At 47.4% G+C, this 25,832-nt stretch overlaps 1 protein-coding gene across 1 annotated transcript in view; it reads right to left on the reverse strand.

Annotated features, from left to right (window-relative positions):
- Positions 1-1,898: 1,898 nt before the first annotated feature.
- Positions 1,899-25,832, reverse strand: part of LOC138580901 (gastrula zinc finger protein XlCGF57.1-like) — a 314,301-nt gene continuing 290,367 nt past the window's right edge. Inside the window, exon 4 of the mRNA XM_069651817.1 lies at positions 1,899-4,705. Within this exon, the coding sequence (XP_069507918.1) occupies positions 3,363-4,679 (1,317 nt within the window). The 5' untranslated portion in view covers positions 4,680-4,705 and the 3' untranslated portion in view covers positions 1,899-3,362. The remainder of the gene's footprint in view (positions 4,706-25,832) is intronic.

Here is a 25,832-nt window from a genome sequence, read left to right on the forward strand (position 1 = left end):
CACTCCTGTTTACCCTCTTCCCCTTTCGCTTTCCCTCCTCCCCCTTGCGCTATCTTTCCTTCCCCCTTGCACTGTCTTTCCTTCACCCTTTTTACTGTTGCTCCACTCCCTTTTCCCCGTCATGGTTTCCCTCCCATCTGCGTTGTCACTCCTTCCTTCAAAGGTTGTACAATGCGCCTGTGTACTGCTGGTAGCCTAGCTTTCATCTATTGCACTTATTTTATCCCCCCTCATCCCCTCGTGTTATTTATTTCTTATTTCCCCCACCTCCCCCTGGTGCTGCCCTTCGTTCGTCCCATGATGTACTTTCTTCCCCCTGTGCTATCATTCCTTCCATCCATGCTAAATGTAAAATGCAATAAACTACAAACGCTAAAACTATTCGCTTTGCCAGTGCCTGTTAATACATTACAAGGGTACCCATGCTATTGGCCCTGGGAAGCACCAAGACCCACAAAGCAATGAGGCTAAAAGCAAAAGGCACCATAAGGCATTGTTCTGAGACAGAGAATCGAGTAACTTCATGGAGCAAGGATGTGTACACATGTTGTTTTTCTCCCTGGATAGGTGAAAAATGTGCATGGACAAGAGAACGGTGACACGCCTACATCAATGAACCCTACCTCACAGGAACTAAAAGGTGCAAAAGGGGAATTGCTTTGCATGCTCTGTTCAATTTAATGAACCGTGTTCTTCCCATTAGCAGAAATTGAGTGTGGGGGTGCACTCAATATTTCCACAACTCAAATTGCAATCCTTCGTATCTCACATTAATTTCTACTCTTCCGATGCACATGGAAAAACCAACCAGGCTCAAGATTGGGGTGTCTATAAATGAAATATACAAAACCTACGCTAGTCAGAGGAGGACCCCAGGTGCACTCCAATCGGGTCAATATCAATTCCTCCTCTTCCCTTCTTTTCGGATTTCCAATCGGCTATCCCCACAGCAAAGATCTGTTTGGAGTCCCCTGCAACGTGAGCACAGGTACTGGGGTGAAAGGTTGCATATCTTTGCTGTGGGAATAGCTGATTGGTGATCCGAATAGACGTGAAGTGGAGGACACGCTGTTGATATTGGATAGCCTTCAAGGAGGAAGGCTTTGAATATCTTAAGGAATACTGACAAACATTTGGGAGTGCAGAAGATTCACTTGCCAAGCATTGAAACGGGGGAAGTACACCAGATTCTCCGGAAGAAGGGATGAGATTCCTGAAACACATAGAGATGACTCCGAGGAGCGGAGTGGAATACAGTCTGGGAACGGCTATGAGTTAGATGATTGGGAAATTAAATTCTTGATTTGCACTTTATAGTTTGTATAGGAAGTACTTCAGATGGGAGTTTATGCATCACAATGGAATAAATTTGTTATTGGGTGAAAGACAATCTGGTTACAAAAAAGTTAATTGTATAAGAGGTGGAATATTTTTTGTTCTGATTTCATAAGGAAAAACTGAATTATATGTACGCATTTTGTGTTTATGAATAATCTTGTTTAAATATATAAACTTTTTTTAAAATCAAAACATTTGTATGATTTATGTTATATATCAGTTTAAATGACTCTCTGAATTTGTGAGTATTAGTAAGGATTTTATTGACCCGATTGGAGTGCGCCTGGGGCCCTCCTCTGACAGGGGGAGGTTTTCTATACTTCCCATTAGCAGAGCCACATCTGCCCCCATCTGGCCCCTGGTTCCCTGCCCCACATCTACTGTGCCTGTTCATCACTGTTGGACCCCTGAATTACGACCAGGCACAATGCGTTACCACGAGTCGCCTCTGGTTTTTAACTAGGGTTTGAGGTGGGATAAGAAGTGCATTGCAAAATACCACAATCAATAGTGAAAGCAGGGAGGGAGTGTAAACAAGACCAGAGGCATTGTGAGTGCATTTAGCATTTATTTGAAAAACATCAAGCCAGGAAAACACAGAAATAAAATCTGAATCCCAGCAGAACAGAACTTTGATTTTAATAGGTGCAAGGCCTTCCCGCTTTTGAAAATGTGTTTATTAATATTTAAACCAAATCGGACTGTATAGTTACTTAAAAGCCTAGTTAGACAATGCTTCCCCACTCTCTTTCCTTTATAAAATATGTCTCCACTAACTGACTCATAATAACGTGCTACAGTAAGAGCTAAGGTCGATTAACGTGAGGGCATCCAAATAACTCAGTACTACAGCATCAACCCTGTGCCTAAGCAGCCTACTCGTGCATCTAAGAAGCTTAAATGGCTCTCTGCACAATGCACAGTGGACTTGAACCTTGGGGGGAGACCAAAAGTACCTGCATAACAAAATAACAAAGTATCAGTCAATAAGGCTCCTTCAATCATTTAAGTATATGACCATGAGCGTTACATTCTCTGGGACATGTGGCTGTTTGAAACACGTACCGCAGAAATCCTGATTTACTTGAACTAAAACTAACCTTTTTATTTTTACGTGTGAAACCAATGTGTTAGCAATGCTGCTCTGCTGTCAGTAGTTGTGAGCCGGTATGTTTGTCTGCAGTGCCATGATACCGGAGAGTATTAGCGCTTTATTAATAAACCTAGAAATGAAGGAGCCTGCTTTTCGGTTTGGAGCTTCAATTTGTTTTGAGTGTCACTGACTCGAAAGGATTCTGTATAATGAGTCAATAGCAAAGCCTACAGGTTTTCCCCCCTGATGCTTGGCATTTCAAACTAAGGTAAAACACTTCTTTATAAAACAACAGTATGTAAGCCATGTCTTTTTATATTCACTTTCATCAACGTTTCTTTCTGGCAAGTTTGTACACTTTTTAAATTATCATATCACAAAACAAAGAACATAAAAAGATATTTTGAAAGAGACTTTCAGACAAAGTGGGGTTCTCGAGTTTTCAGGGCTGCGAAAAATCCTATGCCCCGGTCCCACCTCCTATGCTCAGGAAGAGGTCTCTGGGCCCTACTGAGCAAGCATCATTTTTATTTCAGTTTACAACTGGCCTGCATGTTCTGACTAAAAGGCCAGCATTTTCACACATGTGCCCATATTGCTGGGCACGCGGCATGAGGTCTAGGTACAGTTTCCACTTTAAAATAAGTTTACCTTTTCACATATTTAAAAAATGTCAACCAGAACACAGTCCCAAAAGATGCACGGAGTGTTGAACTAGATCTGCTAGAAATAGCGGGATCAAAATAGAATAAAAACACGGTTTGTATAAGATGTATTACGTCAATCACCCATCCACATGTTCATTCTGTTCCTTGCTCAATGGCCCAGGAACAGATTGATTTACGTGGGTGGGCTACCATTCACATGATAAAACATGGGTTCAACTTGAAGTATTTAGAAAACACTGATTCGTTTGAGGAAGTTCACAACATCAACATGCTTCACCCTTCTTTTGTTCTGGACGAAATGTATGGGCCACAGCAGATTCAGACTCTGGCTGTGGTGGGGCAAGAGGCGCAGATGGTGGCGGCACTGATGGAAATGTAGCACCTTGGATGGATGTGCTAGTAATCTCCTTCACTAGCATTTTGAGGGGAGCTGGCGTTGGAGATGAAAAGGTGAATGTTGCAGCCTTTAGCAGCACTGGTCTAGAACACAAGTTGCCGGCCTGGAGGAGCTCTTCATCTGTGTTCTTGTCTACATCGTTATTTTCTGTGCGTGCTTCAGCATTCATGCTGCCCCACACAGGGTCCTTTGGCTTCCTCCAGTCCCTGTACATGCCGATTATTTGCGTGGCATGTTCTTTATCTGCTTCCGGTTCCCTGTCAAATTCTTCCGGTGCATTCGGGGCAGGTTTCCGATGCAAGGTTTGTGTGAGGGTTCTCTCACTCTCTGGATATTGGTCGTCATGGGGAGTAGGATGAGTGTGCATTCTCTGGTGCTTTATAAGCTGTGACTTGTGGGCAAAGCTCTTCTCACATTCAGTGCAGCAAAAGAGGCGGGTGTGCACTTTCTGGTTCTTTAAAAGAGACTTCTTTAGACTATAGCTTTTATCACGCTGTGGGTAGGGAAATATTCTCTGAGTTGGTGTCTTTAAGTGCTTCTGCGCATGAAGTATTTGGTGCCTTTGAAGGTTTTCCATCCGAACGAATCTGTTTCCACACTGGTTGCAGGGAAAGGATTTCACTTCTGTGTGGATTGCCTGGTGTCTTTTTAAATGTTTCTTCTGAATAAAAGACTTTTTACACACATAGCATGGAAAGGGTCTCTCCTTGGCATGAATGCTCTGTGGTCTTTCCAATTTGACCTCTTCATTACACCTATTTTCACTTTGCGAGCAGAGCAAGTCTTTTTTTCTTATGTAGATTTTCTGGCCTTGTTTCAGATTACACTTTTGATGAAAGTTCTCCCTGTTTACACTGTAGAATAGAGGAATCTCTTGCTTTGTGTTTTCCTGGTCGTTCCCCTTCTTTGTGCAGGAAACCTGACTAGGAGCGTTGTGTATTTCTACATGCAATGCAAGATCTTCTTTTCGTGCAAATCTCTTTTGACATTCCGTGCAGGAAAATCGTCTCTGAGGCTTGTAAACCCTTTTTGTTGGAAGGCATTTCTTCAAATCAAAGTTTTCTGCACAAAGTTTGCAGAAATATGATCTATGTTGATTGCGTTTCCTTTGACGAGGCCCAAAATCCCCTCCAAGAGGATTCCCACCAGAGTCTGTGTCTTGATTAGAATTGTTTTCTTTCATATTTCAAATCTGTGGCCAGTTCACATCTAAATAAAAATAAAAATATAAATATGAGTCACTGCCCAAAAAAATACATTGATTAAGTAAAACTTAATTCAACTATCATAAGAAATTGAATGAACAGTTCTGTTGGCTACGAATGCAACTACACATGTAGTATGGATGCCTCGTCATAATGGGAATGGAATTATGATACCGACTTCTGCTTCCCACAAGAAAGAGGCGTTCACATAGCCATTAGGGCTGGCTTTATTCTGTGCCATGTGCACCTGCGCATTCCTAACTGCAGAAATCATATAGCCAAGGAAAGCCACGCATGTTCTGGTACTGTCATTTCTCAGGTGCAGCTTCACATGACCAAGTATTGCCATTCTATTGGAATTAAATTCAGATGTCCAAATACTGTTATTATATACTAAGTGCAGCTAGATATGGCCGCTAGGAGGAAGGGCGATAGGGGCGGGTATCTGCCTGATCACCAGCAGCCATTGAGCATTGCGTCCAGACCGCTGGGTGGTACCCTACTACAAGGGCTGAGGGCATTCTTCTGAATTCCTCTCCCATTGGCCTTGTATCTGTCACCAGAAAACATCACCAAGCAGATACCCTATAGCGGTCACCAGCATGTAGTAAGCTTCTGGAGATTCAACACACTCCACTGGTGGGTGACAAGTGCCCCAAAAACATGGCTGAGGTTTTGCCTTTGTGCAACAGAGGAGCCTGAACTTGAAAAAAGGGAGAAATGCTGGGGGGCCTTAAAGATAGCTTTCAACAGTCCAACCCACAGACCTGCTGTTTCAACAAGTAGAACTAAAGGACCAATTTCATAAAAGCAAAAATGGTAAACTAGTTTGCAAAAATATTCTGTAACCAGATAATATTACTGAAGCCAAAGTCAAACCATACAGTACAGTGTAGTCAATCCCAGGGTGCAATTTAAATGATAGCAACCATGTCCCCTGCACCTCCATACCGTCTTCCACTCACAAGACATCGTAATTAATGGATAGAAATTGATGGAGGCTTGCAATTGTAGGCAATAATATGTTTTCTGTTATAGCTCTTCATTCCAGAATCGTCCGGCTTCTAAGTGCTGTCCAAAAGAGAAAACCTAGTAACGCCAGAAGTACAGAGGAGCGTGCAGGTCCTGACCAGATTTGAACCTATCACTACAAGTTGATACATTTCATCTAAGTAAAGGTCTAATTGGTCTGAGCTATTCTATCTGCTGGGAGTGAGAGGAAGGAGCACGAAGATGACGCTCCCCCCGTGCTTGCAAAACAAACCAATGTCTTTTGCCCTGACAGCAGAAGAGGGAGCACCAGCTGTTAGCAATACCTTAGCAGAGATGCATGCACTGAAGACAATGAAGATGCTGTGAAGCAGATGAGACCCTCTGGGCTGTCCTCAGCCACATGGGGAACTCCTAATACATGAGGCCACACAACCCATGCACGCAACTGAATTGATGTACGCATGTTGCAAGAACAGGATAGTGACATGGGTGTATTGTGCTCAACCAACTCTTCTCTGTTCCTGAACTCTCCTCTGATCGCTTTTACAATAAATGTCCAACTGTCTCTCTGCCATTAAATATTGGATGCCTTTGCATTCTCTGATATGAAACTCTACCAAAACAGTGGTGCTCTTTAGCCTTCCAAAAGCTCTCTTATCTCATCCTCTGCCTATCCAGTTCCCACCTGACTTTCTCCCCTACTGTTCTTCAGCTAGAAACCTCTGTGTCATCCATAACCCTTCTCACGCCTTCTCTACTTTCATCTCCAAAACTGGAACAGCAGCTCATTTCAACCTCCTAAATATTAGGAAAGCAGGCACCTCCTACTTTTCAACACTGCCAAGCATCTCTTAACCACTCTTGTCTTCTCTAAACTGGACTACTGTGCCAGCATCCTGTTTGTTCTCCCAACTATGCTTTCTGTCCTCTCAACAAGATCATTAACTACACTACCAGGACTCTCTTTGCTCACTTCACACCTACTTCATCTTACCGTCACCAGGCTGAATGGCTGACTATGCAAAACAGGGCCAGATTCAAATGTCTTCTTCTGGTTCACAAATCTACTGTCACGCCCCCACCTTCATCCATGCGTTCCATGGACACATCTCATAATCCAGCCCCCACTATCACCACCAAAATACATGCCAGGACATACTCTCCCCTGCAGGCCTACCGGCAAGGAATGGGACAAGGTCAGCAACGCCGGTTCTTGCCATCTCAGCGTTGGTTTCCATTCCGGCGTTGGCAGTTGCCATGGAGACGCACCACGGGCATTCTACAATGTCTCCGTTGCCGGCACCTGAGAGCTCCTCCTTCAGCACGTTCGATCACGTGACGGATGATGAGTCACGTGATCATTAGTCAGCGTTCAAAAGGGACGCGCTGACTGCCCTCCAGCGCTTCACAGCTGATCCTGTTGGGCGCATTACGGATTACAGACTACTACCACTGACCTCGGATTGATCTTGTACTCTGATTTGGCTTCTTCCTTCACGGTACCTTTGTTTGGAACTATTTTTTCCTGGATTCGACCACATTTCCGTCCCTGGATTGCTATTGGATTGCCCTTTTGTCATGAACTCTGTTCTTGGATTACGCACGTTTCAACTGATTGACTTACGTTTTCTGGCTTCTACGTAAGGTGGTGATTTCATTCCTACTAAGTGCTTTACCAAACTGTCATCTGGTCGTCACCCTTGCCGGCCGCCTCCGACAAACATCCTTACACCATTATTTAGTCCCGACCAACTCCTAAGGGTAAGCCCCATTGTAGACTTATTACATATTCATATTCAAGTCTGGGGTTCTGTGTTTCTGACCTAACTTCGTGTTTGCCTTACAGTGGTCATAGGGGGCATCTTCCGGCATTCCTGGTTCCGGCTGAAGAAAATCCACCACCTGTGGCCTCAAGGACCGCTCGGGCAGTAATTTCTTGTTTGCTCGAGTGGTACTTGGGGACGGAGGTTTCATCGGCTACACGACCATCAAGTCTTGACAGACTGTGAAGCCCTTTTTTGGTCGTCCAGACGATGGAACCCACTGCCGGGGACCCTGTGGCTGCTCTAATGCAAGCTGTTGCATCTCTTAGAACCGAAGTGGCGGCTGCCACAAACGCGATACATCATCGCTTAGATAATATCCAAAGTACCCGCAACCCTTTACCGGCAGATGCCGAATTTGGCGATCAGGCAACACCAACACTGGGTCCCTCTGTACCTCCTACACCACCTACTCCCGTGGTGTTACCTACTCAGTTTCCATTGGCACCTCCTGAGAAGTTCCAGGGAGATCCTAGAAAATATTGCACTTTTATTAATCAGTGTAAACTTCACTTCCTTTGCCGACCACTGGTGTTCCATGATTCCACCACAAAAGCTGCCTTTTTGCTATCCCATTTGACCGGGGTTGCAGCTACCTGGGCTAATCCTTTTCTTGAGAACAACCACCCAGCCCTTTACGATTTTGATCTCCTGGTGAGCAAGTTGGCCAAAGTATTCGATACCAGGTACAAAGCCCAGTCCCGGGATCTAGAGCTCCTAGAACTATCCCAAGGCAGACAAACCTTAATAGAATACATCACACGCTTCAACCAATTGTCAGCTGAGACTTCATGGCCTGAAAACAAGAAAGCTGTGGTATTTTACAAAGGTCTGTGTAATGCTATGAAGGACGCTCTTTCTGTCATCCCTTCCCTTCCTGATGCATATCCCGAACTAGTAGACCTAACTCTTCAGGTAGACGCTCGGAAGACCGAACGTCGGGCGGAATCAGGTTTTTCAAGTAAACCCTTGTCCTCTCCGCCGGATGGTGCAAGTGAACCCATGCAAATAGGTGGTCTACGAAGTCCCATCACTCGGGCTGAAAGGGAGCGTCGGAGAACCGACAACGCATGCTTCTACTGTGGACTCAGTGGTCATTTCGTCAAAGAGTGCCCAAGACGCCCGAAGAACAAGTCCTCGGGTTTTCAGAAAGCTCGTCCTTGAGTATGGGGGACAAGACGAGCTCGATTCACAATCCTTTCTAGGGTTCGCAAATTTTTACCGGAGGTTCATTGCAAATTTTTCCTCCATTGTGGCACCATTAACCGCATTGACCAGTCCTGCAGTGCCATTTATATGGACCGATGCACATCAAGCAGCCTTCGATTCCCTTAAAACCTCGTTCACCACGGCCCCAGTCCTGCAGCATCCTGACCCAGAGCTTCCGTATATCGTAGAAGCAGATGCTTCTTCCTTTGCATTAGGGGCCATCCTATCTCAGCCTTGTCCTACCACCGGAGCACTACACCCGGTGGCCTACCATTCCAGGAAATTCACACCGACCGAAACTCACTATACGGTCACTGAAAAGGAGCTCCTGGCCATCAGAGCCGCCTTTTTGGTCTGGAGACACCATCTTCTAGGGGCAAAACATAAGACCATCGTCTACACAGACCATAAAAACGTACAGGACCTAGTGTCTCTGAAATGCGCCAATAGTAGACAAGTTCGTTGGCACCTCTTTTTTGCTGCATACGACTTCCTTGTCAAACACAGACCGGGGTTGTCACATGGTAAAGCGGATGCTTTGTCCCGTTCACCTGGGGGGATACCTCTCCCTTCATATCCCAAAACTCTCCTAGGTAAAGGCCATGTTGTTTGTAACTGTACTCCATCTCCGCCTGTGATAACGGCTATACGTCAATGGGTTATACAACATCCCCAAGTATTGGATGATTGGGATACCATTATGCAGGATGGGTTGCCTTTTGTTCAAGGAAAACTGTTCCTCCCCACCAGTGACTCTCGCAACCAGGCCTTAGAGTGGTCCCACAATGCTCCTATCAATGGCCACCCAGATCAGCGACGTACTCTGGAGTTGTTGAAACAATGGTGCTGGTGGCCATCGATGCGGCGAGACGTGGAGACATATGTTAACACCTGCTCTATATGCGCACAATGCAAGACTCGGAAGGGTCGTCCACTGGGACTGCTACAACCATTGCCCATACCCCCGAAAACATGGCATACGGTGTCCATGGACCTGATAACTGATCTACCACGAATACAAGGCTATGACACAATTTGGGGGGTAGTAGACTCATACACAAAAATGGCCCGTTTTTTACCATGTAAAGGCATTCCTACTGCTCCCTCATTGGCTCGAATGTTCTTTGAATCTGTTTTCTGTCTGTTCGGTTTGCCAAGTGTCATTGTGTCAGACAGGGGGTCTCAGTTCACCTCACGTTTCTGGTTGGCTCTTACCAAACTACTAGGTATAGATGCCCGCTTCTCTTCAGCTTACCATCCAGAAAGCGACGGCCAAACTGAGAGAGTAAACCAGGTCTTGGAACAGTACTTAAGGTGCTTAACTTTGCAATTCCAGAATACCTGGCTTGAGTCTCTTCATTTTGCGGAATTTGCATATAACAACGCCCTGCACTCGTCCACTGGGTTTTCCCTGTTTTTTTCGCTCTATGGCCAACATCCACGTACTTTACCCTTTTCTGATTCGAATCTTGCCAATGCCCCTGTATTGTGTACCAGTACCCCTGCGGCAAATGATTGTGTCAGAGATCTTGCATCCATCCATGCTCAAACCCTTGTCCATCTCCAGGAGGCCCAGGTGTCTATGAGTACCGCCGCTAACAAAAAAAGGAAAGAGGCCCCGTCATACAAGCAAAGCGACCGGGTATGGTTGTCTACACGGCACCTCCATATACCGGGTTGTCATAAACTGCTGCCTCGTTTTGTCGGCCCGTATAGGGTTTCCAAGGTCCTGAACCCAGTGGTCTATAGACTTGACGTCCCCGCTTCATGGAAATTACACCCCGTTTTTCACACATCTCTCCTCAAGCCTTGTCCTGATGATACACGCATTGCTCCCGCTCCTGGTCCTGTCCCTGTGATTTCCCAAGAGGAATATGAGGTTAGCGCTATTCTGGGATCCCGGGTTGTTAGAGGGAGATTACAATACTTGGTGGACTGGTTGGGTTATGGTCCTGAGGAGAGGTCCTGGGTCCCTTCTTCTGATGTACATGCCCCGTTGTTGGTGGCCAGGTTCCATCGGGAGAACCCTTCTAGCCCACTGGGTCGTGGGCCCTTGAGGGGGGGGCTCTGTCACGCCCCCACCTTCATCCACTCGTTCCATGGACACATCTCATAATCCAGCCCCCACTATCACCACCAAAATACATGCCAGGACATACTCTCCCCTGCAGGCCTACCGGCAAGGAATGGGACAAGGTCAGCGACACCGGTTCTTGCCATCTCAGCGTTGGTTTCCATTCCGGCGTTGGCAGTTGCCATGGAGACGCGCCACGGGCATTCTACAACGTCTCCGTTGCCGGCACCTGAGAGCTCGTCCTTCAGCACGTTCGATCACGTGACGGATGATGAGAGTCACATGATCATTAGTCAGCATTCAAAAGGGACACGCTGACTGCCCTCCAGCGCTTCACATCTGATCCTGTTGGGCGCATTACGGATTACAGACTACTACCACTGACCTCGGATTGATCTTGGACTCTGATTTGGCTTCTTCCTTCACGGAACCTTTGTTTGGAACTATTTTTTTCCTGGATTCGATCACATTTCCGTCCCTGGATTGCTATTGGATTGCCCTTTTGTTATGAACTTTGTTCTTGGATTACGCACTTTTCAACTGATTGACTTACGTTTTCTGGCTTCTACCTAAGGTGGTGATTTCATTCCTACTAAGTGCTTTAACAAACTGTCATCTGGTCGTCACGCTTGCCGGCCGCCTCCGACAAACATCCTTACACCATTATTAAGTCCCGACCAATTCCTAAGGGTAAGCCCTATTGTAGACTTATTACATATTCATATACAAGTCTGGGGTTCTGTGTTTATGACCTAACTTCGTGTTTGCCTTACAGTGGTTATAGGGGGCATCTTCCGGCATTCCTGGTTCCGGCTGACGAAAATCCACCACCTGTGGCCTCAAGGACCGCTCGGGCAGTAATTTCTTGTTTGCTCGAGTGGTACTTGGGGACGGAGGTTTCATCGGCTACACGACCATCAAGTCTTGACATCTACCCACGGTAAGGCACCACTGAATCTATCCTCCTCTATACGCCTTCTCGTAATATCTGCTCTGCCTCTTCGACTACCCTTGTGGCTTCGGGCCCTCGCTGTGCTTCCGGTCCTTCTCTCTTCTTGCTCCACTTGCTTCTCTTCCCCCGGACATCGAGAAACAGTCCACACCGATTTGTTCAAAACCAAACTAAAAGCCTATAAGGACTGTTAGGGCGAAGAGGGCAGTGGTAATGTAAAACCCACAAGATCAGAGGCAAAATAACATATCTGTGAGCTGACAAAGGAATTTATGGACTAAAATGAGAAAAGGAAATACAGAAAAATAGGCAATGGGAAAGGATAAGACAGATACAAAACATACAAAAATACATGTTTTTTAAATCCTGCTTCTCTGTATTAGATCAGCCACTTCTGTCTCAGGCCAGAGGTATACAAAAGACAAAGTTAAGACATGACAAAACTAACACCCTGTGTATTCATTTATAGATATATAAGAACTTTAATCAAGAAAGCGAGACTTGTAGCCACATCCCTCACGTTCCCGCCTGATTCCCACCATCAACACCATTACCTACCATCCATTTCTTCATGCACCTCACTTCTATGGCATTTTTATGAGGCATTGGGCACTCTTCTATTGACCAAAATATTGTTATTTTCTTTGGGACTGCCTTTCAGTGGAACTTAGTAAAGCAAGCATTTGCAAAGCCAATACATTATGGCAGTCCTGTCAAGCGCAGCCTCAAACATAATGCCATCATATGTCTACCATAGACACCATAAATGAAGGTATAACGCTGCATCTGCAGCTGCTGCCGTCATATACCATATATAGCCTCAGATTCCCAAATAAAAAAGCTTTATAGACTGAGGGAAGGGTCGTTATCCTGGGATAATGACCCGCCACCAAGTTATGGCCCGAAACAAGGTCTATAAGGCTATTCGTCCACTGTGGTAGTAGCAATACATGTTTTGGAGTGTTCATGGTGAAGTACAATATTATGCTTTAAGAGTGAGTAAAGTAGGTAGACAAATAGTTAGTAAACTAAATGTGTTTTTATTTTGTAGTATTTAAACACCATGATTGTCTTCAAAAGTTAAGCATTTTAAATGCAAATTTGTTGAACTGGAACAGGTTTAACACGAGCATGCATTATGTGCCATGTAAAAGTAAACCGTTTCTCTGTAAGAAAAATGAAGCATTTTTCAATGTTTTAGCCTTCTCTTTCGTGTGTTAAATATCATTTTACAGCAAAGAAAGGTACTCGAAGAGAGGAATTGTCTTGTTGAAACAAAACCTTGCCTCGAATTTACATTATTTTTCCTGTCTGAGTCTGAAGATAGTCAATATCAGTAGTTATTGACTGCACTCTAAAAATTGTGATTGGCTGAGAGGAGATCAATAACGATTTCCGATTTCCATGTGCTATATTAAACTTGCAAATAGATACATTAATTCAGGAGAAGCTTTGTTATCGGGCAACGGGGACGTCATTTCACCAAAATGCCAGGGATCGCGGAAGTGACATCACATGACCCTTGACCTCTGATGACATCACAGGAAGTAATGTCATTTGACCCCACCCTAAAATGATATTGCGGGAAGCGAGGGAACACAACCTTTCACCCCCTGACAGAACAGGAAATTGCATCACATAGCATTGTTCCTAAGTATACTATGAAATATATGGTTACGATATCACTATAATGTAATATACATTTCATACAAGAATGGATCACCATTTGTATCATTAAGATCGGTGTGTATAGGCCCATATTACCAAATTACTGTGAATGCAAGCAGACGTCCATGTCCAAATGATAGTGATGTGTTATATAGCACTTACACTTAAACGCTTTATGTAGAAAAATATACATACAATATCACCCAACCTTTGTTGGTACTCATTTATCGACCTCAGAAGGATGAAAGGCTGAGTGGAGGTGTTTAAGAACAGACTAAATCAGTGACTCACCCCCTGAAGTGTGCCTGAAATAAACCTTCAATGAGTCTAGTCATTATTGTATAGAATTTCAGAAAGGCACATTATTTGGTATTCCTTTTCTTTCTTATTTAGGGTCACTGCTGAAAGTGTTAGACTTGTCGAACTCCTTTTCTCTTTTTATTTTTTAAGGGGCCTGAACAAGAAAGCCAGCCAGTCCAGACGCAAAAAGCCACATGGCACTGGCCACAGCCCAGGAGCTTGCATTTAAAAAAAAAAAAAAAAGGAGGCCACCAGGGGGCGCACAGGCAATGGCAGCCTGAACACGCCGCTCCCGCCGTAACTGGGACACGCAGAGGGATTGAGCCCCCCCCGCAACCCCCCCACGGGAGATCCACGGCCCACGGAACCCGTGAACCTCGGGTGCCCCCCGAGGCGAAAGAGCGGCATCGGGGGACCCCCGGGGGCCCGAGAACGAGCTCCGCGGCCCGAAGGGAGGAGCCCCGGAGAGCCCCAGGCAGCGTCTCAACCATCGAGAGGGGAAGTGGCGGCCTGTATTCGGAGGCGCGCACGACCCCCTCTCCTCCCCGAACACGGAGCGCGCCGGCGCCCCGGCAGAAGACCCGCCGGCGACACCCCTGCAGCACCCTACCGAGGAGCCGTCGCAGAGGGGAAGTCCCCCGCTGAGGAGCTGGGAGAAACGCGGGCCACGACCCGCTTAGGGAGAGGCGGCTTGCCCGCGCTCCCGAACTTGGTGCCGAGGTAGGTGGGGGGGAGCCCACCCCAGCCCCCACGCAACCCTCAAGGACCCCGGGGGACCAGCCGCGGGACGCATCGGTGGGCTCGGAGGGGCGAGTCGGCCCCGCCCCCCCCCGGTCGGGCCCCCACCCCAAAAAAAAAAAAAAAAAAAGAAGTGAAAAGAAGTCGGGAAGACGCGGGGGGAAACGCCCCCAGCCCTGGAGGGGTCACAAATCTTTTGGAGGAGAGTATCCTCGAGCCCATCACTTTCCTAGGTGGAGGCCCCTGGGCCCTATCCGAGGGCGAGTGCCCGCCTGGGGGCTCTCGCTGGAGGAATCGCGCCTGAGAGCCCCCCAACAAACCGCTAGTGGACAGCCATGGCCGCTCCCCCCCACCCTAAGAACTGCTACAAAAGACAGAGGACACAAGGGGGGGAGGGGGTGTGAGGCCCCCACCGGAAGTCGGTGGGGCGAGTGCCCGCCCACGAGAGGCCCCCCACAGAGGGCCACACCGGAAGGAGAGAGAGCGCGTCCCCCGACCGGGCTCTGTCCCTTGCCCCCAGGGGCGCACCAGCGGAGGGGAGAAGCAGGAGGACCGAATGAGTTGGCGCCATACCCTCCAGGAGTACCGCTACCAAGACACCAGCAGGGTGAACAGCGACCCAGACCGACGGGCCGGCATGTCTCATTCCGAGACCCCACCCCTGCCCACCCTCACCATGGAAAAGGGCTTTGCCTCGGTCTTGCAGGAGATTAGGGACATGCGGGCAGACATCGCCCAAAAAATGGAAAACATGGACCGCAGAGTGGACAAAGTCGAGGATAGACTGTCACAACTAGAGTCCAACCAGTCCTCAGCAGCGACCCAGGAGCTGGACACGGCCCTGAGACTAACGGCCCTGGAAAAAAGAGATGAGGAGAGGGCAAGACAAATGGACGACTTTGAAAATAGAGAGCGGAGGAACAACCTCAGAATTTTCGGGGTGCTGGAGTCGGAGGGGGAGACGGAAAGAGACTTGACCAGGGTAGTGAGGGACATCATTACCCTCCTCTTCTCGGATGAGATGACAACCGAACCGACGTTTGATCGGATCCATAGAGCGGGGGGAAGAGCTGGGGGCCCCCGGTCAATTCTGGTCCGCTTCCACTACTACACTGAAAAAGCAAAGGTCCTAGAGGAGGCCAGGAAATCCCGGGAGATAACCTATAACAACGCTCAGGTGGCCATTTTCCAGGACCTCTCATCATACACGCTGGCCAAACGGAGGATGTGCCGCCCGCTGACCCAGATGCTGAAAACAAAGGGGGTGCGCTACAGATGGGGGTTCCCCTTCTCCCTCATGTTTGAATACGAAGGCCAACGAGTGAACCTGATTACAGAGGAAGATATAAGGGGAGCAATACAGGAATACGCAACGGACCCGACCCCGCGGAGGGAACCCTCCGGGTTCGCCGCGGATGAAGCCAGAGCGCGCCGGTCACGAGGAGAGAGGAGAAAAAAGACTGGCCCACGGAAATTTAAAAAATTGAACCCTCCGTCCCCATCAACGGACAGGAATGACACGGAACCCGGCCAGGGTGGAGCGGGACTGTCGGACCCGGGCGAGGAAGGGAGCTGAGGCATCTCACGGCAGGCGTCATCAGCCTCGGGGGAACCGTGTAAAGAATTCATCACGGGGACTCACCATCTGTTCCGGCCCGCAGACAGGCCGTGCTCCAGGACCATGGGGTCCGAACTTGTGTGGATCCTCCCGGAACAGCAAGTACGAGAGTTACATTGAGGGGGGGGAGAGAGGGGGTAGGGGGGCTCATGGAGGCTCTAATTTGGATATTCACCCAGCAGGAGGCGGTAGGCTGGTGGTCCGGCCAGTTACCAACAATGGTAGAACTATTTGGCTGGACGCCGGGGTGGGGGGAGGGGGGTAGGGGGTTTGTTGATGTTGTTACGTTCACAGGGGGGACCAGGGGTCAGTTGGGGAAAGGTTACAGGACCACCTGGGGGGGAGGGGGGGAAGGGAAATGGGAGATCAGAGGATAACACGAAATGAGCCGGATAAGGAAAGTGCCACGAGTCAGCTATCCAGTAGCTGGTTATTCTTAGACAATGGCTGAGGATCTGCCTACCCTGGGCGTGGGCTCCCTTAACGTGAGGGGACTGAACACCCCCACCAAAAGATCCCTGGTCTGCAGGGAATTCAGGAGGGCTAAACTAGACGTGCTTTTCCTTCAGGAGACGCACTGGGCGAAGGGGAAAGAACCAAAGCTACGGGGGGGGGGATTGGGGAAGTCCTCAGCGCCTCCCACAAGACCAAGAAAAGGGGGGTGGCCATAGTGCTAGCGAGGGACATTGGCTTTGAAGTAGAAGCCTCACTGAAAGACCCAGAGGGACGATTCCTGCTGACGAGGGGCTCCCTGCGGGGCTCCCCTTTAACACTTGCAGTTGTGTACAGCCCCAATGAAGGCCAGACGCAATTTTGGGAGGGAGTGAAGGACAGATTGAAATTATTCGTACGCGGGCTAATGGTGGTGGGGGGGGACTTTAACATGGTCCTGGACCCGAAAGTTGATAGGAAACGCTTGGAATCCCAACCCACCAGGGCTGCAGACGAAATGATGGCCCGCTCCTTCCAAAGGGTGAACACGGAGCTGGGCCTAGTGGACACCATCCCGACCCCTAGGGCAGAACACCCCTCCTTCACGTACTATTCTACAATCCACACATCATACTCCCGAATAGACTACATCCTGGTAGACGAGTCCCTGTGCCCATATGTCTCTGGCTATGAGGTTGACCCGGTCCCCTGGTCCGACCATGACCTGGTCCGTACCACCATTACAGGGGAATGGCGAGGTGGCAGAAAAGGGCGATGGAAGTGCAACGACTCCCTGCTGAAGGACGACGTCCTGGCGCAGGAAGTGCAGGACGCCATTATGGAATACTTCAAGCTGAACGACAATGGCGAGGTGGGTGCGCACGTGCTGTGGGACGCCTTCAAGGCGACCTTACACGGGGTTCTTATAAGAATGGGGGCTCAGAAAAAAAGGGAAAGGGAGGCCCAAGAAAAATCCCTTAGGGAAAAGATCGCACAGCTCCAGCCGGGAGGCCCCCCGGAGGCACCCTTGGCTATGGAACAGATCACTGCCTTAGAAAATTACAAACTGCAATTGAAAGATCTCTTGTTGCATAAAACTGAGCGCAACCTCCAGCTAGTGAAACAAAAATATTATGAGAAGGGGGATAGAGCCGATAAAATCCTGGCCTGGAAACTCAGAGAGGTCCAGAGAAGCAGAATGGTGAGGGCGATCAGAAACGAACAGGGCTCACTAGACCATAGCACCCCAGTCATAGGAGCAGCCTTCCGACGCTACTATGAACAACTATACTCGTCAGAATATGCCGGGGAAGACACTCAGATTGAGGAGTTTCTGGACTCCATCCAGATCCCGTCCCTGACAGGTGAAATGGCAGAAGGTCTAGAGGGAGGGGTCACAGAGGAGGAGGTGGAGAATGCAATCGGTGGGATGAAGGCGGGAACGTCCCCGGGGGAAGATGGGTTCTCAGTACTCTTCTATAAGAGGTTCCGGTCCATTTTGGCCACACACCTGGCGAGGGTGTTCAATGCAGTACTGGAGGGGGGCACCCTGCCGGAAACGATGATGAGAGCCATCATAGTGGTACTGCCCAAGGAAGGAAAGGACCCCACTGACTGCTCCTCCTACCGCCCGATCTCCCTCTTAAATATAGATGTTAAGATCTTAGCCAAGGTGATGGGTAAACGGTTAGAGGGGATAATGCCCAAATTAGTACACGGGGATCAAGTGGGGTTCGTGAAGGGCAGGCAGGGCTCAGATAATATCAGGAAGACTATTGACCTAATCCACTATGCCCAGGAATCAGACCTAGAGGCTAGTTTACTTTCCTTGGACTCCGAGAAGGCATTCGACAGGGTCGAGTGGAGGTACATGCAACTCCTCCTCCGTCGAATGGGCTTCGGGCCTCACGTCAGGACCTGGGTTTCCGCCCTCTATGGAGCCCCAACAGCGAGAGTGCAGGTGAACGGGGAACTCACCGACTCATTCCCCCTCACGAGGGGGTGCCCACTCTCTCCGTTAATATACGTCCTGACGATGGAACCTCTGGCCATAGCGGTCCGGGCCCACCCCGACATCAAAGGGATCAAAAGAGGAGAAGTAGAGTTCAAGCTCTCCCTGTTTGCTGACGACATCCTAGCGTACTTGGTGGAGCCCAGCTCCTCGCTCCCCCCCCTATTGTGTCTGATGACAGCCTCCGGGCAGTTCTCGGGACTAAAAATAAATGCAGCAAAATCAAAGCTCCTACCCATGAGGGTCCAGGACCCGAGGTTAGACCCCCGGGACAGGTGTGCGGGGATTGCGGTGGGGAGGGATTCCATCAGGTACTTGGGGGTAACCCTGACTAGAGATCTCTCGAGACTGGCCCCGGTGAACTATGGGCCTACCTTGGCGGGGGTTACGTCAGATCTGAGGAGATGGGATGGTATGATTCTGTCCTGGTATGGGCGCATGACAGCGATAAAGATGAACGTTCTGCCGAGATTACTATATTTATTCACCGCGCTCCCAACGGAGGTCCCCACCCAGTTGCTCCGCGATCTACAAAAAGCAATCCGCGAGTTCATATGGCAAGGGCGGGCCCCGAGGATAGGAAAGGCCACCCTAACACTACCCAGAGAGGAGGGCGGGTTCGGACTACCGGACTTTCTCCTTTACTACCGGGCCGCCCAGCTGCGGGTCTTGCTGGAGCACATGAAGGAGGGGATGGGCACCTACTGGTCATACCTTGAGGATATGGATGCCCACCCTCTGAAAGTGCGCGACCTCCTGTGGCTGCCGCGCAGACTCATCCCTAGCAAACTGAAAGCCCACCCAACCCTGGGAATACTTTGGACAATCTGGAAAGAGGGACCCACAACCTCATACCTCACGACATGGCCTTCTCCAATGTCTTCGCTTTGGGGCCACCCGCTCAAAATAGGTAGCAGGGGTTTCAGGAGTGCCCAGTCCTGGTCGGACGGGGGTCTGGAATGGGCGGGACAACTGTTCAAAGAGGGCGAGTTCCTCGAATACGAGGCCCTGCGAGACGCACTGGGGCGGGAGTCCCTCTCAATCTTTGAATATCTGCGCCTGAAGGGCATCCTTTGCGACCAATCATGGGGCCAGAACCTACGGAGACAGCTGACCCCCTTCGAAAAACTTCTGGACACGGCCACATCAAGGAAGGGGGCGGTCTCCAAAATGTACCGAATACTGAACACCGTTAACTTGGAGGGGAGAAGAGGGTTTCGAGGGTTTTGGGACGACCTGGCGGGAGAACCACTTACAGAGGAGGCGTGGTCCAAAGTCTTTAAGATAGCATTCCATGGGAACCTATTTACATCGGACATGGAGCACAACTTCAAGATCTTACAGGGCTGGCACAGGGACCCGTTGAAACTGTCCAAGATGTTTTCGGGAGTGTCCCCCAGGTGTCCAAGGGGCTGTGGCCAAGTGGGGTCGAGGGGGCATATGTGGTGGTCCTGCCCCAAGGTGCAGGAGTTCTGGGAGAAGGTACGGGGGTGGATGGCCGAGGTCACCGAGGAACTAATCCCACTCAACCCCCTAACAATGTTGCTGGGCCTCCCCCCGGAGGACACTGAACTGTATAGGTACCCAAGAATGTGGGAGACGATGTTACGAGCGGGTAGAGTGGCCCTTGCACAAAGGTGGAAGAGCCCAGAGACCCCATCCAAAGAAGATTGGCTTAAGAAACTCAAAAACATGTTCTTAATGGACAAATTGACGGCCATGGTAAATAATGAACTGGGCTCCTTTCAGGTTAACTGGTATGGGGTCTATGGGGCATGGGGTTGGGACCCCCACTGACAACATGAGAACACTCTGGCGAGTTGGCGGGGGGTAGGTTTGGAATGCTTCAATCAAGGATGTGGGAGTAGCCCAGGACCCGGGAGACACCGGATCTCATCCAGCCAATTTGGACGTGAGAGTATAGCATACCTCTGTGGCAACGTACAACGAGCTACGATGACGGCTCCAGCTGTCCGACTTTTGAAGTGACTCTGATCTGGGGGGAGGGGAGGAGTTGGGGCGGGGGGGAGGGGGGGAGGGAACCTGGGGGTCTTATGACAATGTTAAAAGTGATGATTACAACGCTCCCAGCGTTGCCGTTTGTTTTTTCCTTCTAAAAACTACTAATAAAACCAAAGTTTTAAAAAAAAAAAAAAAAAAAAAAAAGGACTTCACTTTTTGCTTTTTTTTTTTTTAGGGTTTGCAAGGGAGACATCGAGGGTCGCAGTTGCGACCCCCGGCCACACCTAAATGATGTCCCTGTGGGGCACCTTATTAACCAGTACACTTACAGGGTGCAAAATGTGAACTCACCACTAGTCATTGCCTAGTGATAGAGGACTTTTGGATAGTAAGAAATGGTGTGCTATGTGTATGTATATAATTGAGGAGGCAAGTGACCTTTTTTTATGGCTAGTCAGTTGAAACTTGAATTTGTGCCCCCTACCTTAAGCAGCATCTCCTCTTGGCAGTAATAGTATCGTTGTGGTTACAAAAATACAATACAACTACATTTTCAAGCCTGAAAACCAAGGTTTTAGGAGACAGAGTGACGTGAAAAAGCACAGAAGGCCAGGAAGCTTAATCTTCTCTCCTTTCTGCTCTCTTTTCCAACTCTCTGCCCAGCCGGTTAACCGACTTTTGGTTATCCAGCAAGTGTGATTATCCGCTATGTTTGATTTTCCAGCACTAATGGGTTTCCATTGGTGCCAAATAATCCAGCATCTAATGTGCATGTGTATTCGTGCAAGGGATTCTTAAGTACGTTTTGGTTAACACAGGTGCCTTTTTGCCAGGAAGTCTTCTGTTGCATTATTTCCTGACTGTATCTTCACACCAACGTGATGAATCCTGCAGAGTCCTCACAAAGGCCCTACCTAAAGTCTCCTCCCAGGTGGCCAGGGGAAGGCAGACGCTACCTAATACTAACCGTGGGGGTGGTATTGATTGGCAGGATCACCTGGGAGGCGAAGGGCCCCAAGGGATTGGGAGCAGTCCATTGGGTGAGACGCAGTATTTGTCGTCCTCAGAGGAAGATATGTCAGTGATGCCAGAATATCTAATGGCTTGTTGTCAGATTGAGATTTCTTGTTCCAAAGCTGTTCATCATGGCGGTTCCGAAAACTGTCCTGATCAATCATTTATTAGGTATAAAACTCCTAATCATGAAGATACCCACATCTCTTATGGTAAGAACTATTGTAGCTAACAAGAGAATGTTAAATGTGGACATCAAAAGATTGCCATCAAATGTTCTGATAAAACTAACTCTCCTCTGATTCCAAAACAATCATTGACTCATTTTAAATTTCCACCTGAAAATGTAGTCAATAATGGAAATGAAATAAATCCCTTTTAAAAACAATGCTCAGAAAGAAAAAGGTATTTTGAACATTGCAGACTTCAAGTACCACATTGCCCAAAATATTGAGACGAGGAAGAGTGATGCAGAGGCACTGGACTGCAAGGTGCAGCCTAGTAGAGTTAATTACCCACATCTGAGTGGGACTAGGGAGTATAAAGGGGCCCCTCAGGTGCAGACCAGCAGGAGAAGCAGTGGCAGCAGAAATTGAAGGAAAGCATAGATGTTGGAGCCACTGCTATTTGTGAAGGGGATGCCGGTTTTGTGAGGGTTTCTACCCTTAACCTTGTATGTAGAGGATGCGCGGTGTGAAGCATTGTTCCAGAAAGCCTTCCCCGTGGTAGCCTTGTATGGAGAGGTTGCGCAGCGGGAAGCGTTAATCAAAAAAGCTTTCCCCAAAGTAACTTGCACTCCGGTGGCAGGTGAGCACCGGAGTGCTCATGGAACGAGGAACGCTCCTCTCCCAACGGGCACGGGACATGGGAAGCAGAAAGCAGCAGCTCACCATATAGCAAAAAAAAGCAGAGGAAGCAGAAGCTGCAGTGGCAGCAGAGCGAGCGGACGTGTTTGCAGCACCCAGTGATTTCACTAGTATATTGTGGCCCAAGAACACTCCGTAATAGCCCGCTAGCCACTAATGAGAATATTGAATACTGACCAAATGTAAAGAAACTAAAGTGGCATACTAAGAATAACTAGGCATACCAATCTGATACAAAGCATCTAAAGTGGCAGAATAAGAACAGTGGGAACAAACAATAAGCTTATAATTGTATTTTCAAAGATCAACGTAATTGCCAAAACCTAAAGACAGCAATATTAAAAGGTAACAAAAACTTCCATCGTAGTCCTGACAGGCGAGTATACTAGGGCAAGGTACTTTGTAGTGGTAGACCTGGTAGGTGAGTGGACCAGGTAGAAGTTGTTGAAGTACTGTGTTGTGGTTACTGTGAAGAAGAATTAGTGGCAAGACCAATACATTATCTTATGAAATCATACTGACAAGATAGTGCTGTTGCTAAAGTAGAACTTTGGAAGTGTTTTGTTTCCTAAGAAGTTGTGCGTAACTCTTTGCTACAAGTGGAGAGATAAAGAGTTGTCACCTCTTTTGAACTGTTGGAAAATCCAAGTGAGAGACTACTGAAGTAAGAAGAACCTTATTATCAGAACTTTGTTGTAGAATGGAACTTTTGTAATTTTGAACTGTTGATACAAATTCCTACTTCAAGCTTAGGGAAGGGGACATTACCCACGTTACAAGGAGAAACAGTGAGTTTATGTTGGATATAACTTTGACTTTTGTTATGTTGGAATTGCCTTAATATGATGTTGCATGTATAAGTGTGAAGGACAGATACCTTTTCTTAGAGTGTTTCCTTTGTTTATTTTTATAGGCAGGGGAATTCTCTTCAGGGTAGGGATAGTGGGGCCTTTGTCAAACCGTTTTGTGTTAATAAATAGGAAGTTCATGAAAAACCTTTAGAAATCTGTCCACCTCATATTTCTGACCCCTCACAAAACTTTAATTTTAAATCTGCATTTAATAGTCATGTTTTTAAGAAAACAATGTATCTTATTGCAGTAGGCCAGAGGAAGTAACACATTTCCCCTTTGCACATCTGCCAACTAAATTGTGTGTGTTTGTGTGTGTGTGTTCAATGAGCTTGTTATAGTTTTATGTTTCTGTAGGTTTACATCACAGAGCTTTTCTAAGTACCCACAAGACAGCAGCACATTGTCCCTCAATGAAACATTAACTCCTCTTTGTTTTGGTCATTTACCTCTGCTAACTTCCAGGCTAACCCCTCTTGTGCCCCACCAGACCTTCTTGCTCCTCAGCTAGGCAAGCCTATTGCCCCTTTAATGGTCTCTCACCTCGCTGAACTCTTCAACATGTCCTTATACTCCGCTTGCTTTCCCCCCATTTTCAAAACAGATTCTTCTCCTAAAAAAGCAAGGGGCTGACCCGAATCTACTGGCTAACTTTCGTCCTCTGTCTCTCCTTGCGCACTTCTCTAAAGTGCTTGAAAGCCTTGTGTTCAACCGTTTTACCAATTTCATAGACATCCAGGACGTTCAAGCTCCCCTGCAAGCAGGTTTTCGCTCCTGTCACTCCACAGAAACTGTTCTCATGAATGTCTCGCACTTCATTTCCTCTGCTAAGCACTCCAACATATCCTCTATCCTAATTCTCTTTGACCTTTCTCCTGTCTTTGATACTGTCGATCACTCTGATCTCCTTAATACTGTCTTTCGTCTCAGGATTCGCAATCAAGCCCTTGACTGGATTATATCAGCATAAATTCCGTCCAATAAAATAGGTTCACAATTTGGGCCTGAGTTTTTGCGGTCTCCAAATGATCTCCCATTAAATGAGAATAAACTATCTCCAGAACAATATTCGTATGTCTTTTAGGTACCACCATCATTTGTGCAGGGTGTACCTGCTGGTCCTTCATCTCCTCTATACAATAATTCAGATTTTAGAAAAAAAATGGTCCAGTCTTTTCCCTGCTATTTCTTCTATTACCAGGAGAAAGGGTTCTGCTTCCAAAGGGTCATTTCTTTGAGCAAAAGCTAGGTCAGTAATAATCTCTTCTTCAATACTGGGGATAGGTTTCACCACTGGCTACAAAGGAGGTTCTATATCTGTTTCCCTAAATCCCTGAGTTCCCCTCTCGGTTTTGTCATTGCTCTTTATTTCTTGAGGTTTTGGAAAATAAACTTTCTCCAATTTCTCTTGAGCTAATCTTTCTCCTGCTTTAATTTGATAGGGCTTTCCCCCGTTATTTTGCATCAGTACTTTAATATCCCTGCCTATAATCAGGATCAATTACTGTCGGCAGTACGTCTAACCCATAGCGCCAGGCCAGACCTGACTTAGAGGTGAATCTGATGTGGATGCCAGGGGGAGGAACAAGAACCAAGTCTGTGGACATTAATGCTCTGTCTCCGGGTTGTATTAATTTGCCTCTACTATTATAAATATCAACCCTATAAACTTTTCAGTAGCAATGGTTGGATTGGGGGCTCTTTTACTAAGTTTCTCAAATTTAAGGGTTGCCCAACTTGTATTAATTGATTCTGATCCCATTCCTGACACCACATCTGAGGGGGTCAGAAATGCAAGACAGACACAAAGGTATAGTTTTCTCACAAATTGCCATTTTATCAAATAAAAAGGGGTGAGACAAATGCCTATCTTTCCCAGACCAGACAATGATATCCCTACCTAACAAACTAAGGCTAAAGAAAAATGACCAAGTATCCAAAAAGGATATGAACCTCACGCTAATATGCACAACAAAATTATACAAAGTTTTTACTGTCTTCAATTCCACAAAACAACGTATCAAGTCAAACCCAAAAGTCATGAACAATAATCCTTGTGACATGGGTTGCATTCCTTTCCCCTGGATCAATTCATGAATATCTGGAACAAATCAGTTTCAAGAAAACTCTGGGTAATAACAAAGTTCCATTCAATGTAGCATGCAGTCTTTTCCATTCAATATATCCTTTCACCTAGCAAAGTGAATATCTTGTTTACAACAGCTTGTTTACAAATCAAAGCAATTGTTTCATTTTGCACAACCTCCTGCTTGATAAAACAAGTCTTTTCCGCCAAACCATAAATTCATAAATCAAATGCAAGTGTTCTTTTCTCAAAAGGCCAAGCACTTGTTAGCACAGCATACACCTTCTTCAAAAGAAACACTGTATTGAGGATGGTTCAACAATTACTTTCTGAAATGTCACAGTTCAGGTTCAACAAGACAGGGTGATGGAAGTAACACTTCTTTTGCACCCCAACCTTTTACCACAACCACAGTACAATCTAAATTTTCATCCTGGTATAGTCGCCTGCCAGAACTAACTACAATTATTCCCTTTCCTGGTTTAATTGCCTGCCAGGATACAACTCGTACTACACTTTGTAATCTGTGGTGAT

Source organism: Ambystoma mexicanum, chromosome 3p, assembly GCF_040938575.1.
Source record: "Ambystoma mexicanum isolate Mex_15411 chromosome 3p, UKY_AmexF1_1, whole genome shotgun sequence".
Classification (NCBI taxonomy): domain Eukaryota; kingdom Metazoa; phylum Chordata; class Amphibia; order Caudata; family Ambystomatidae; genus Ambystoma; species Ambystoma mexicanum.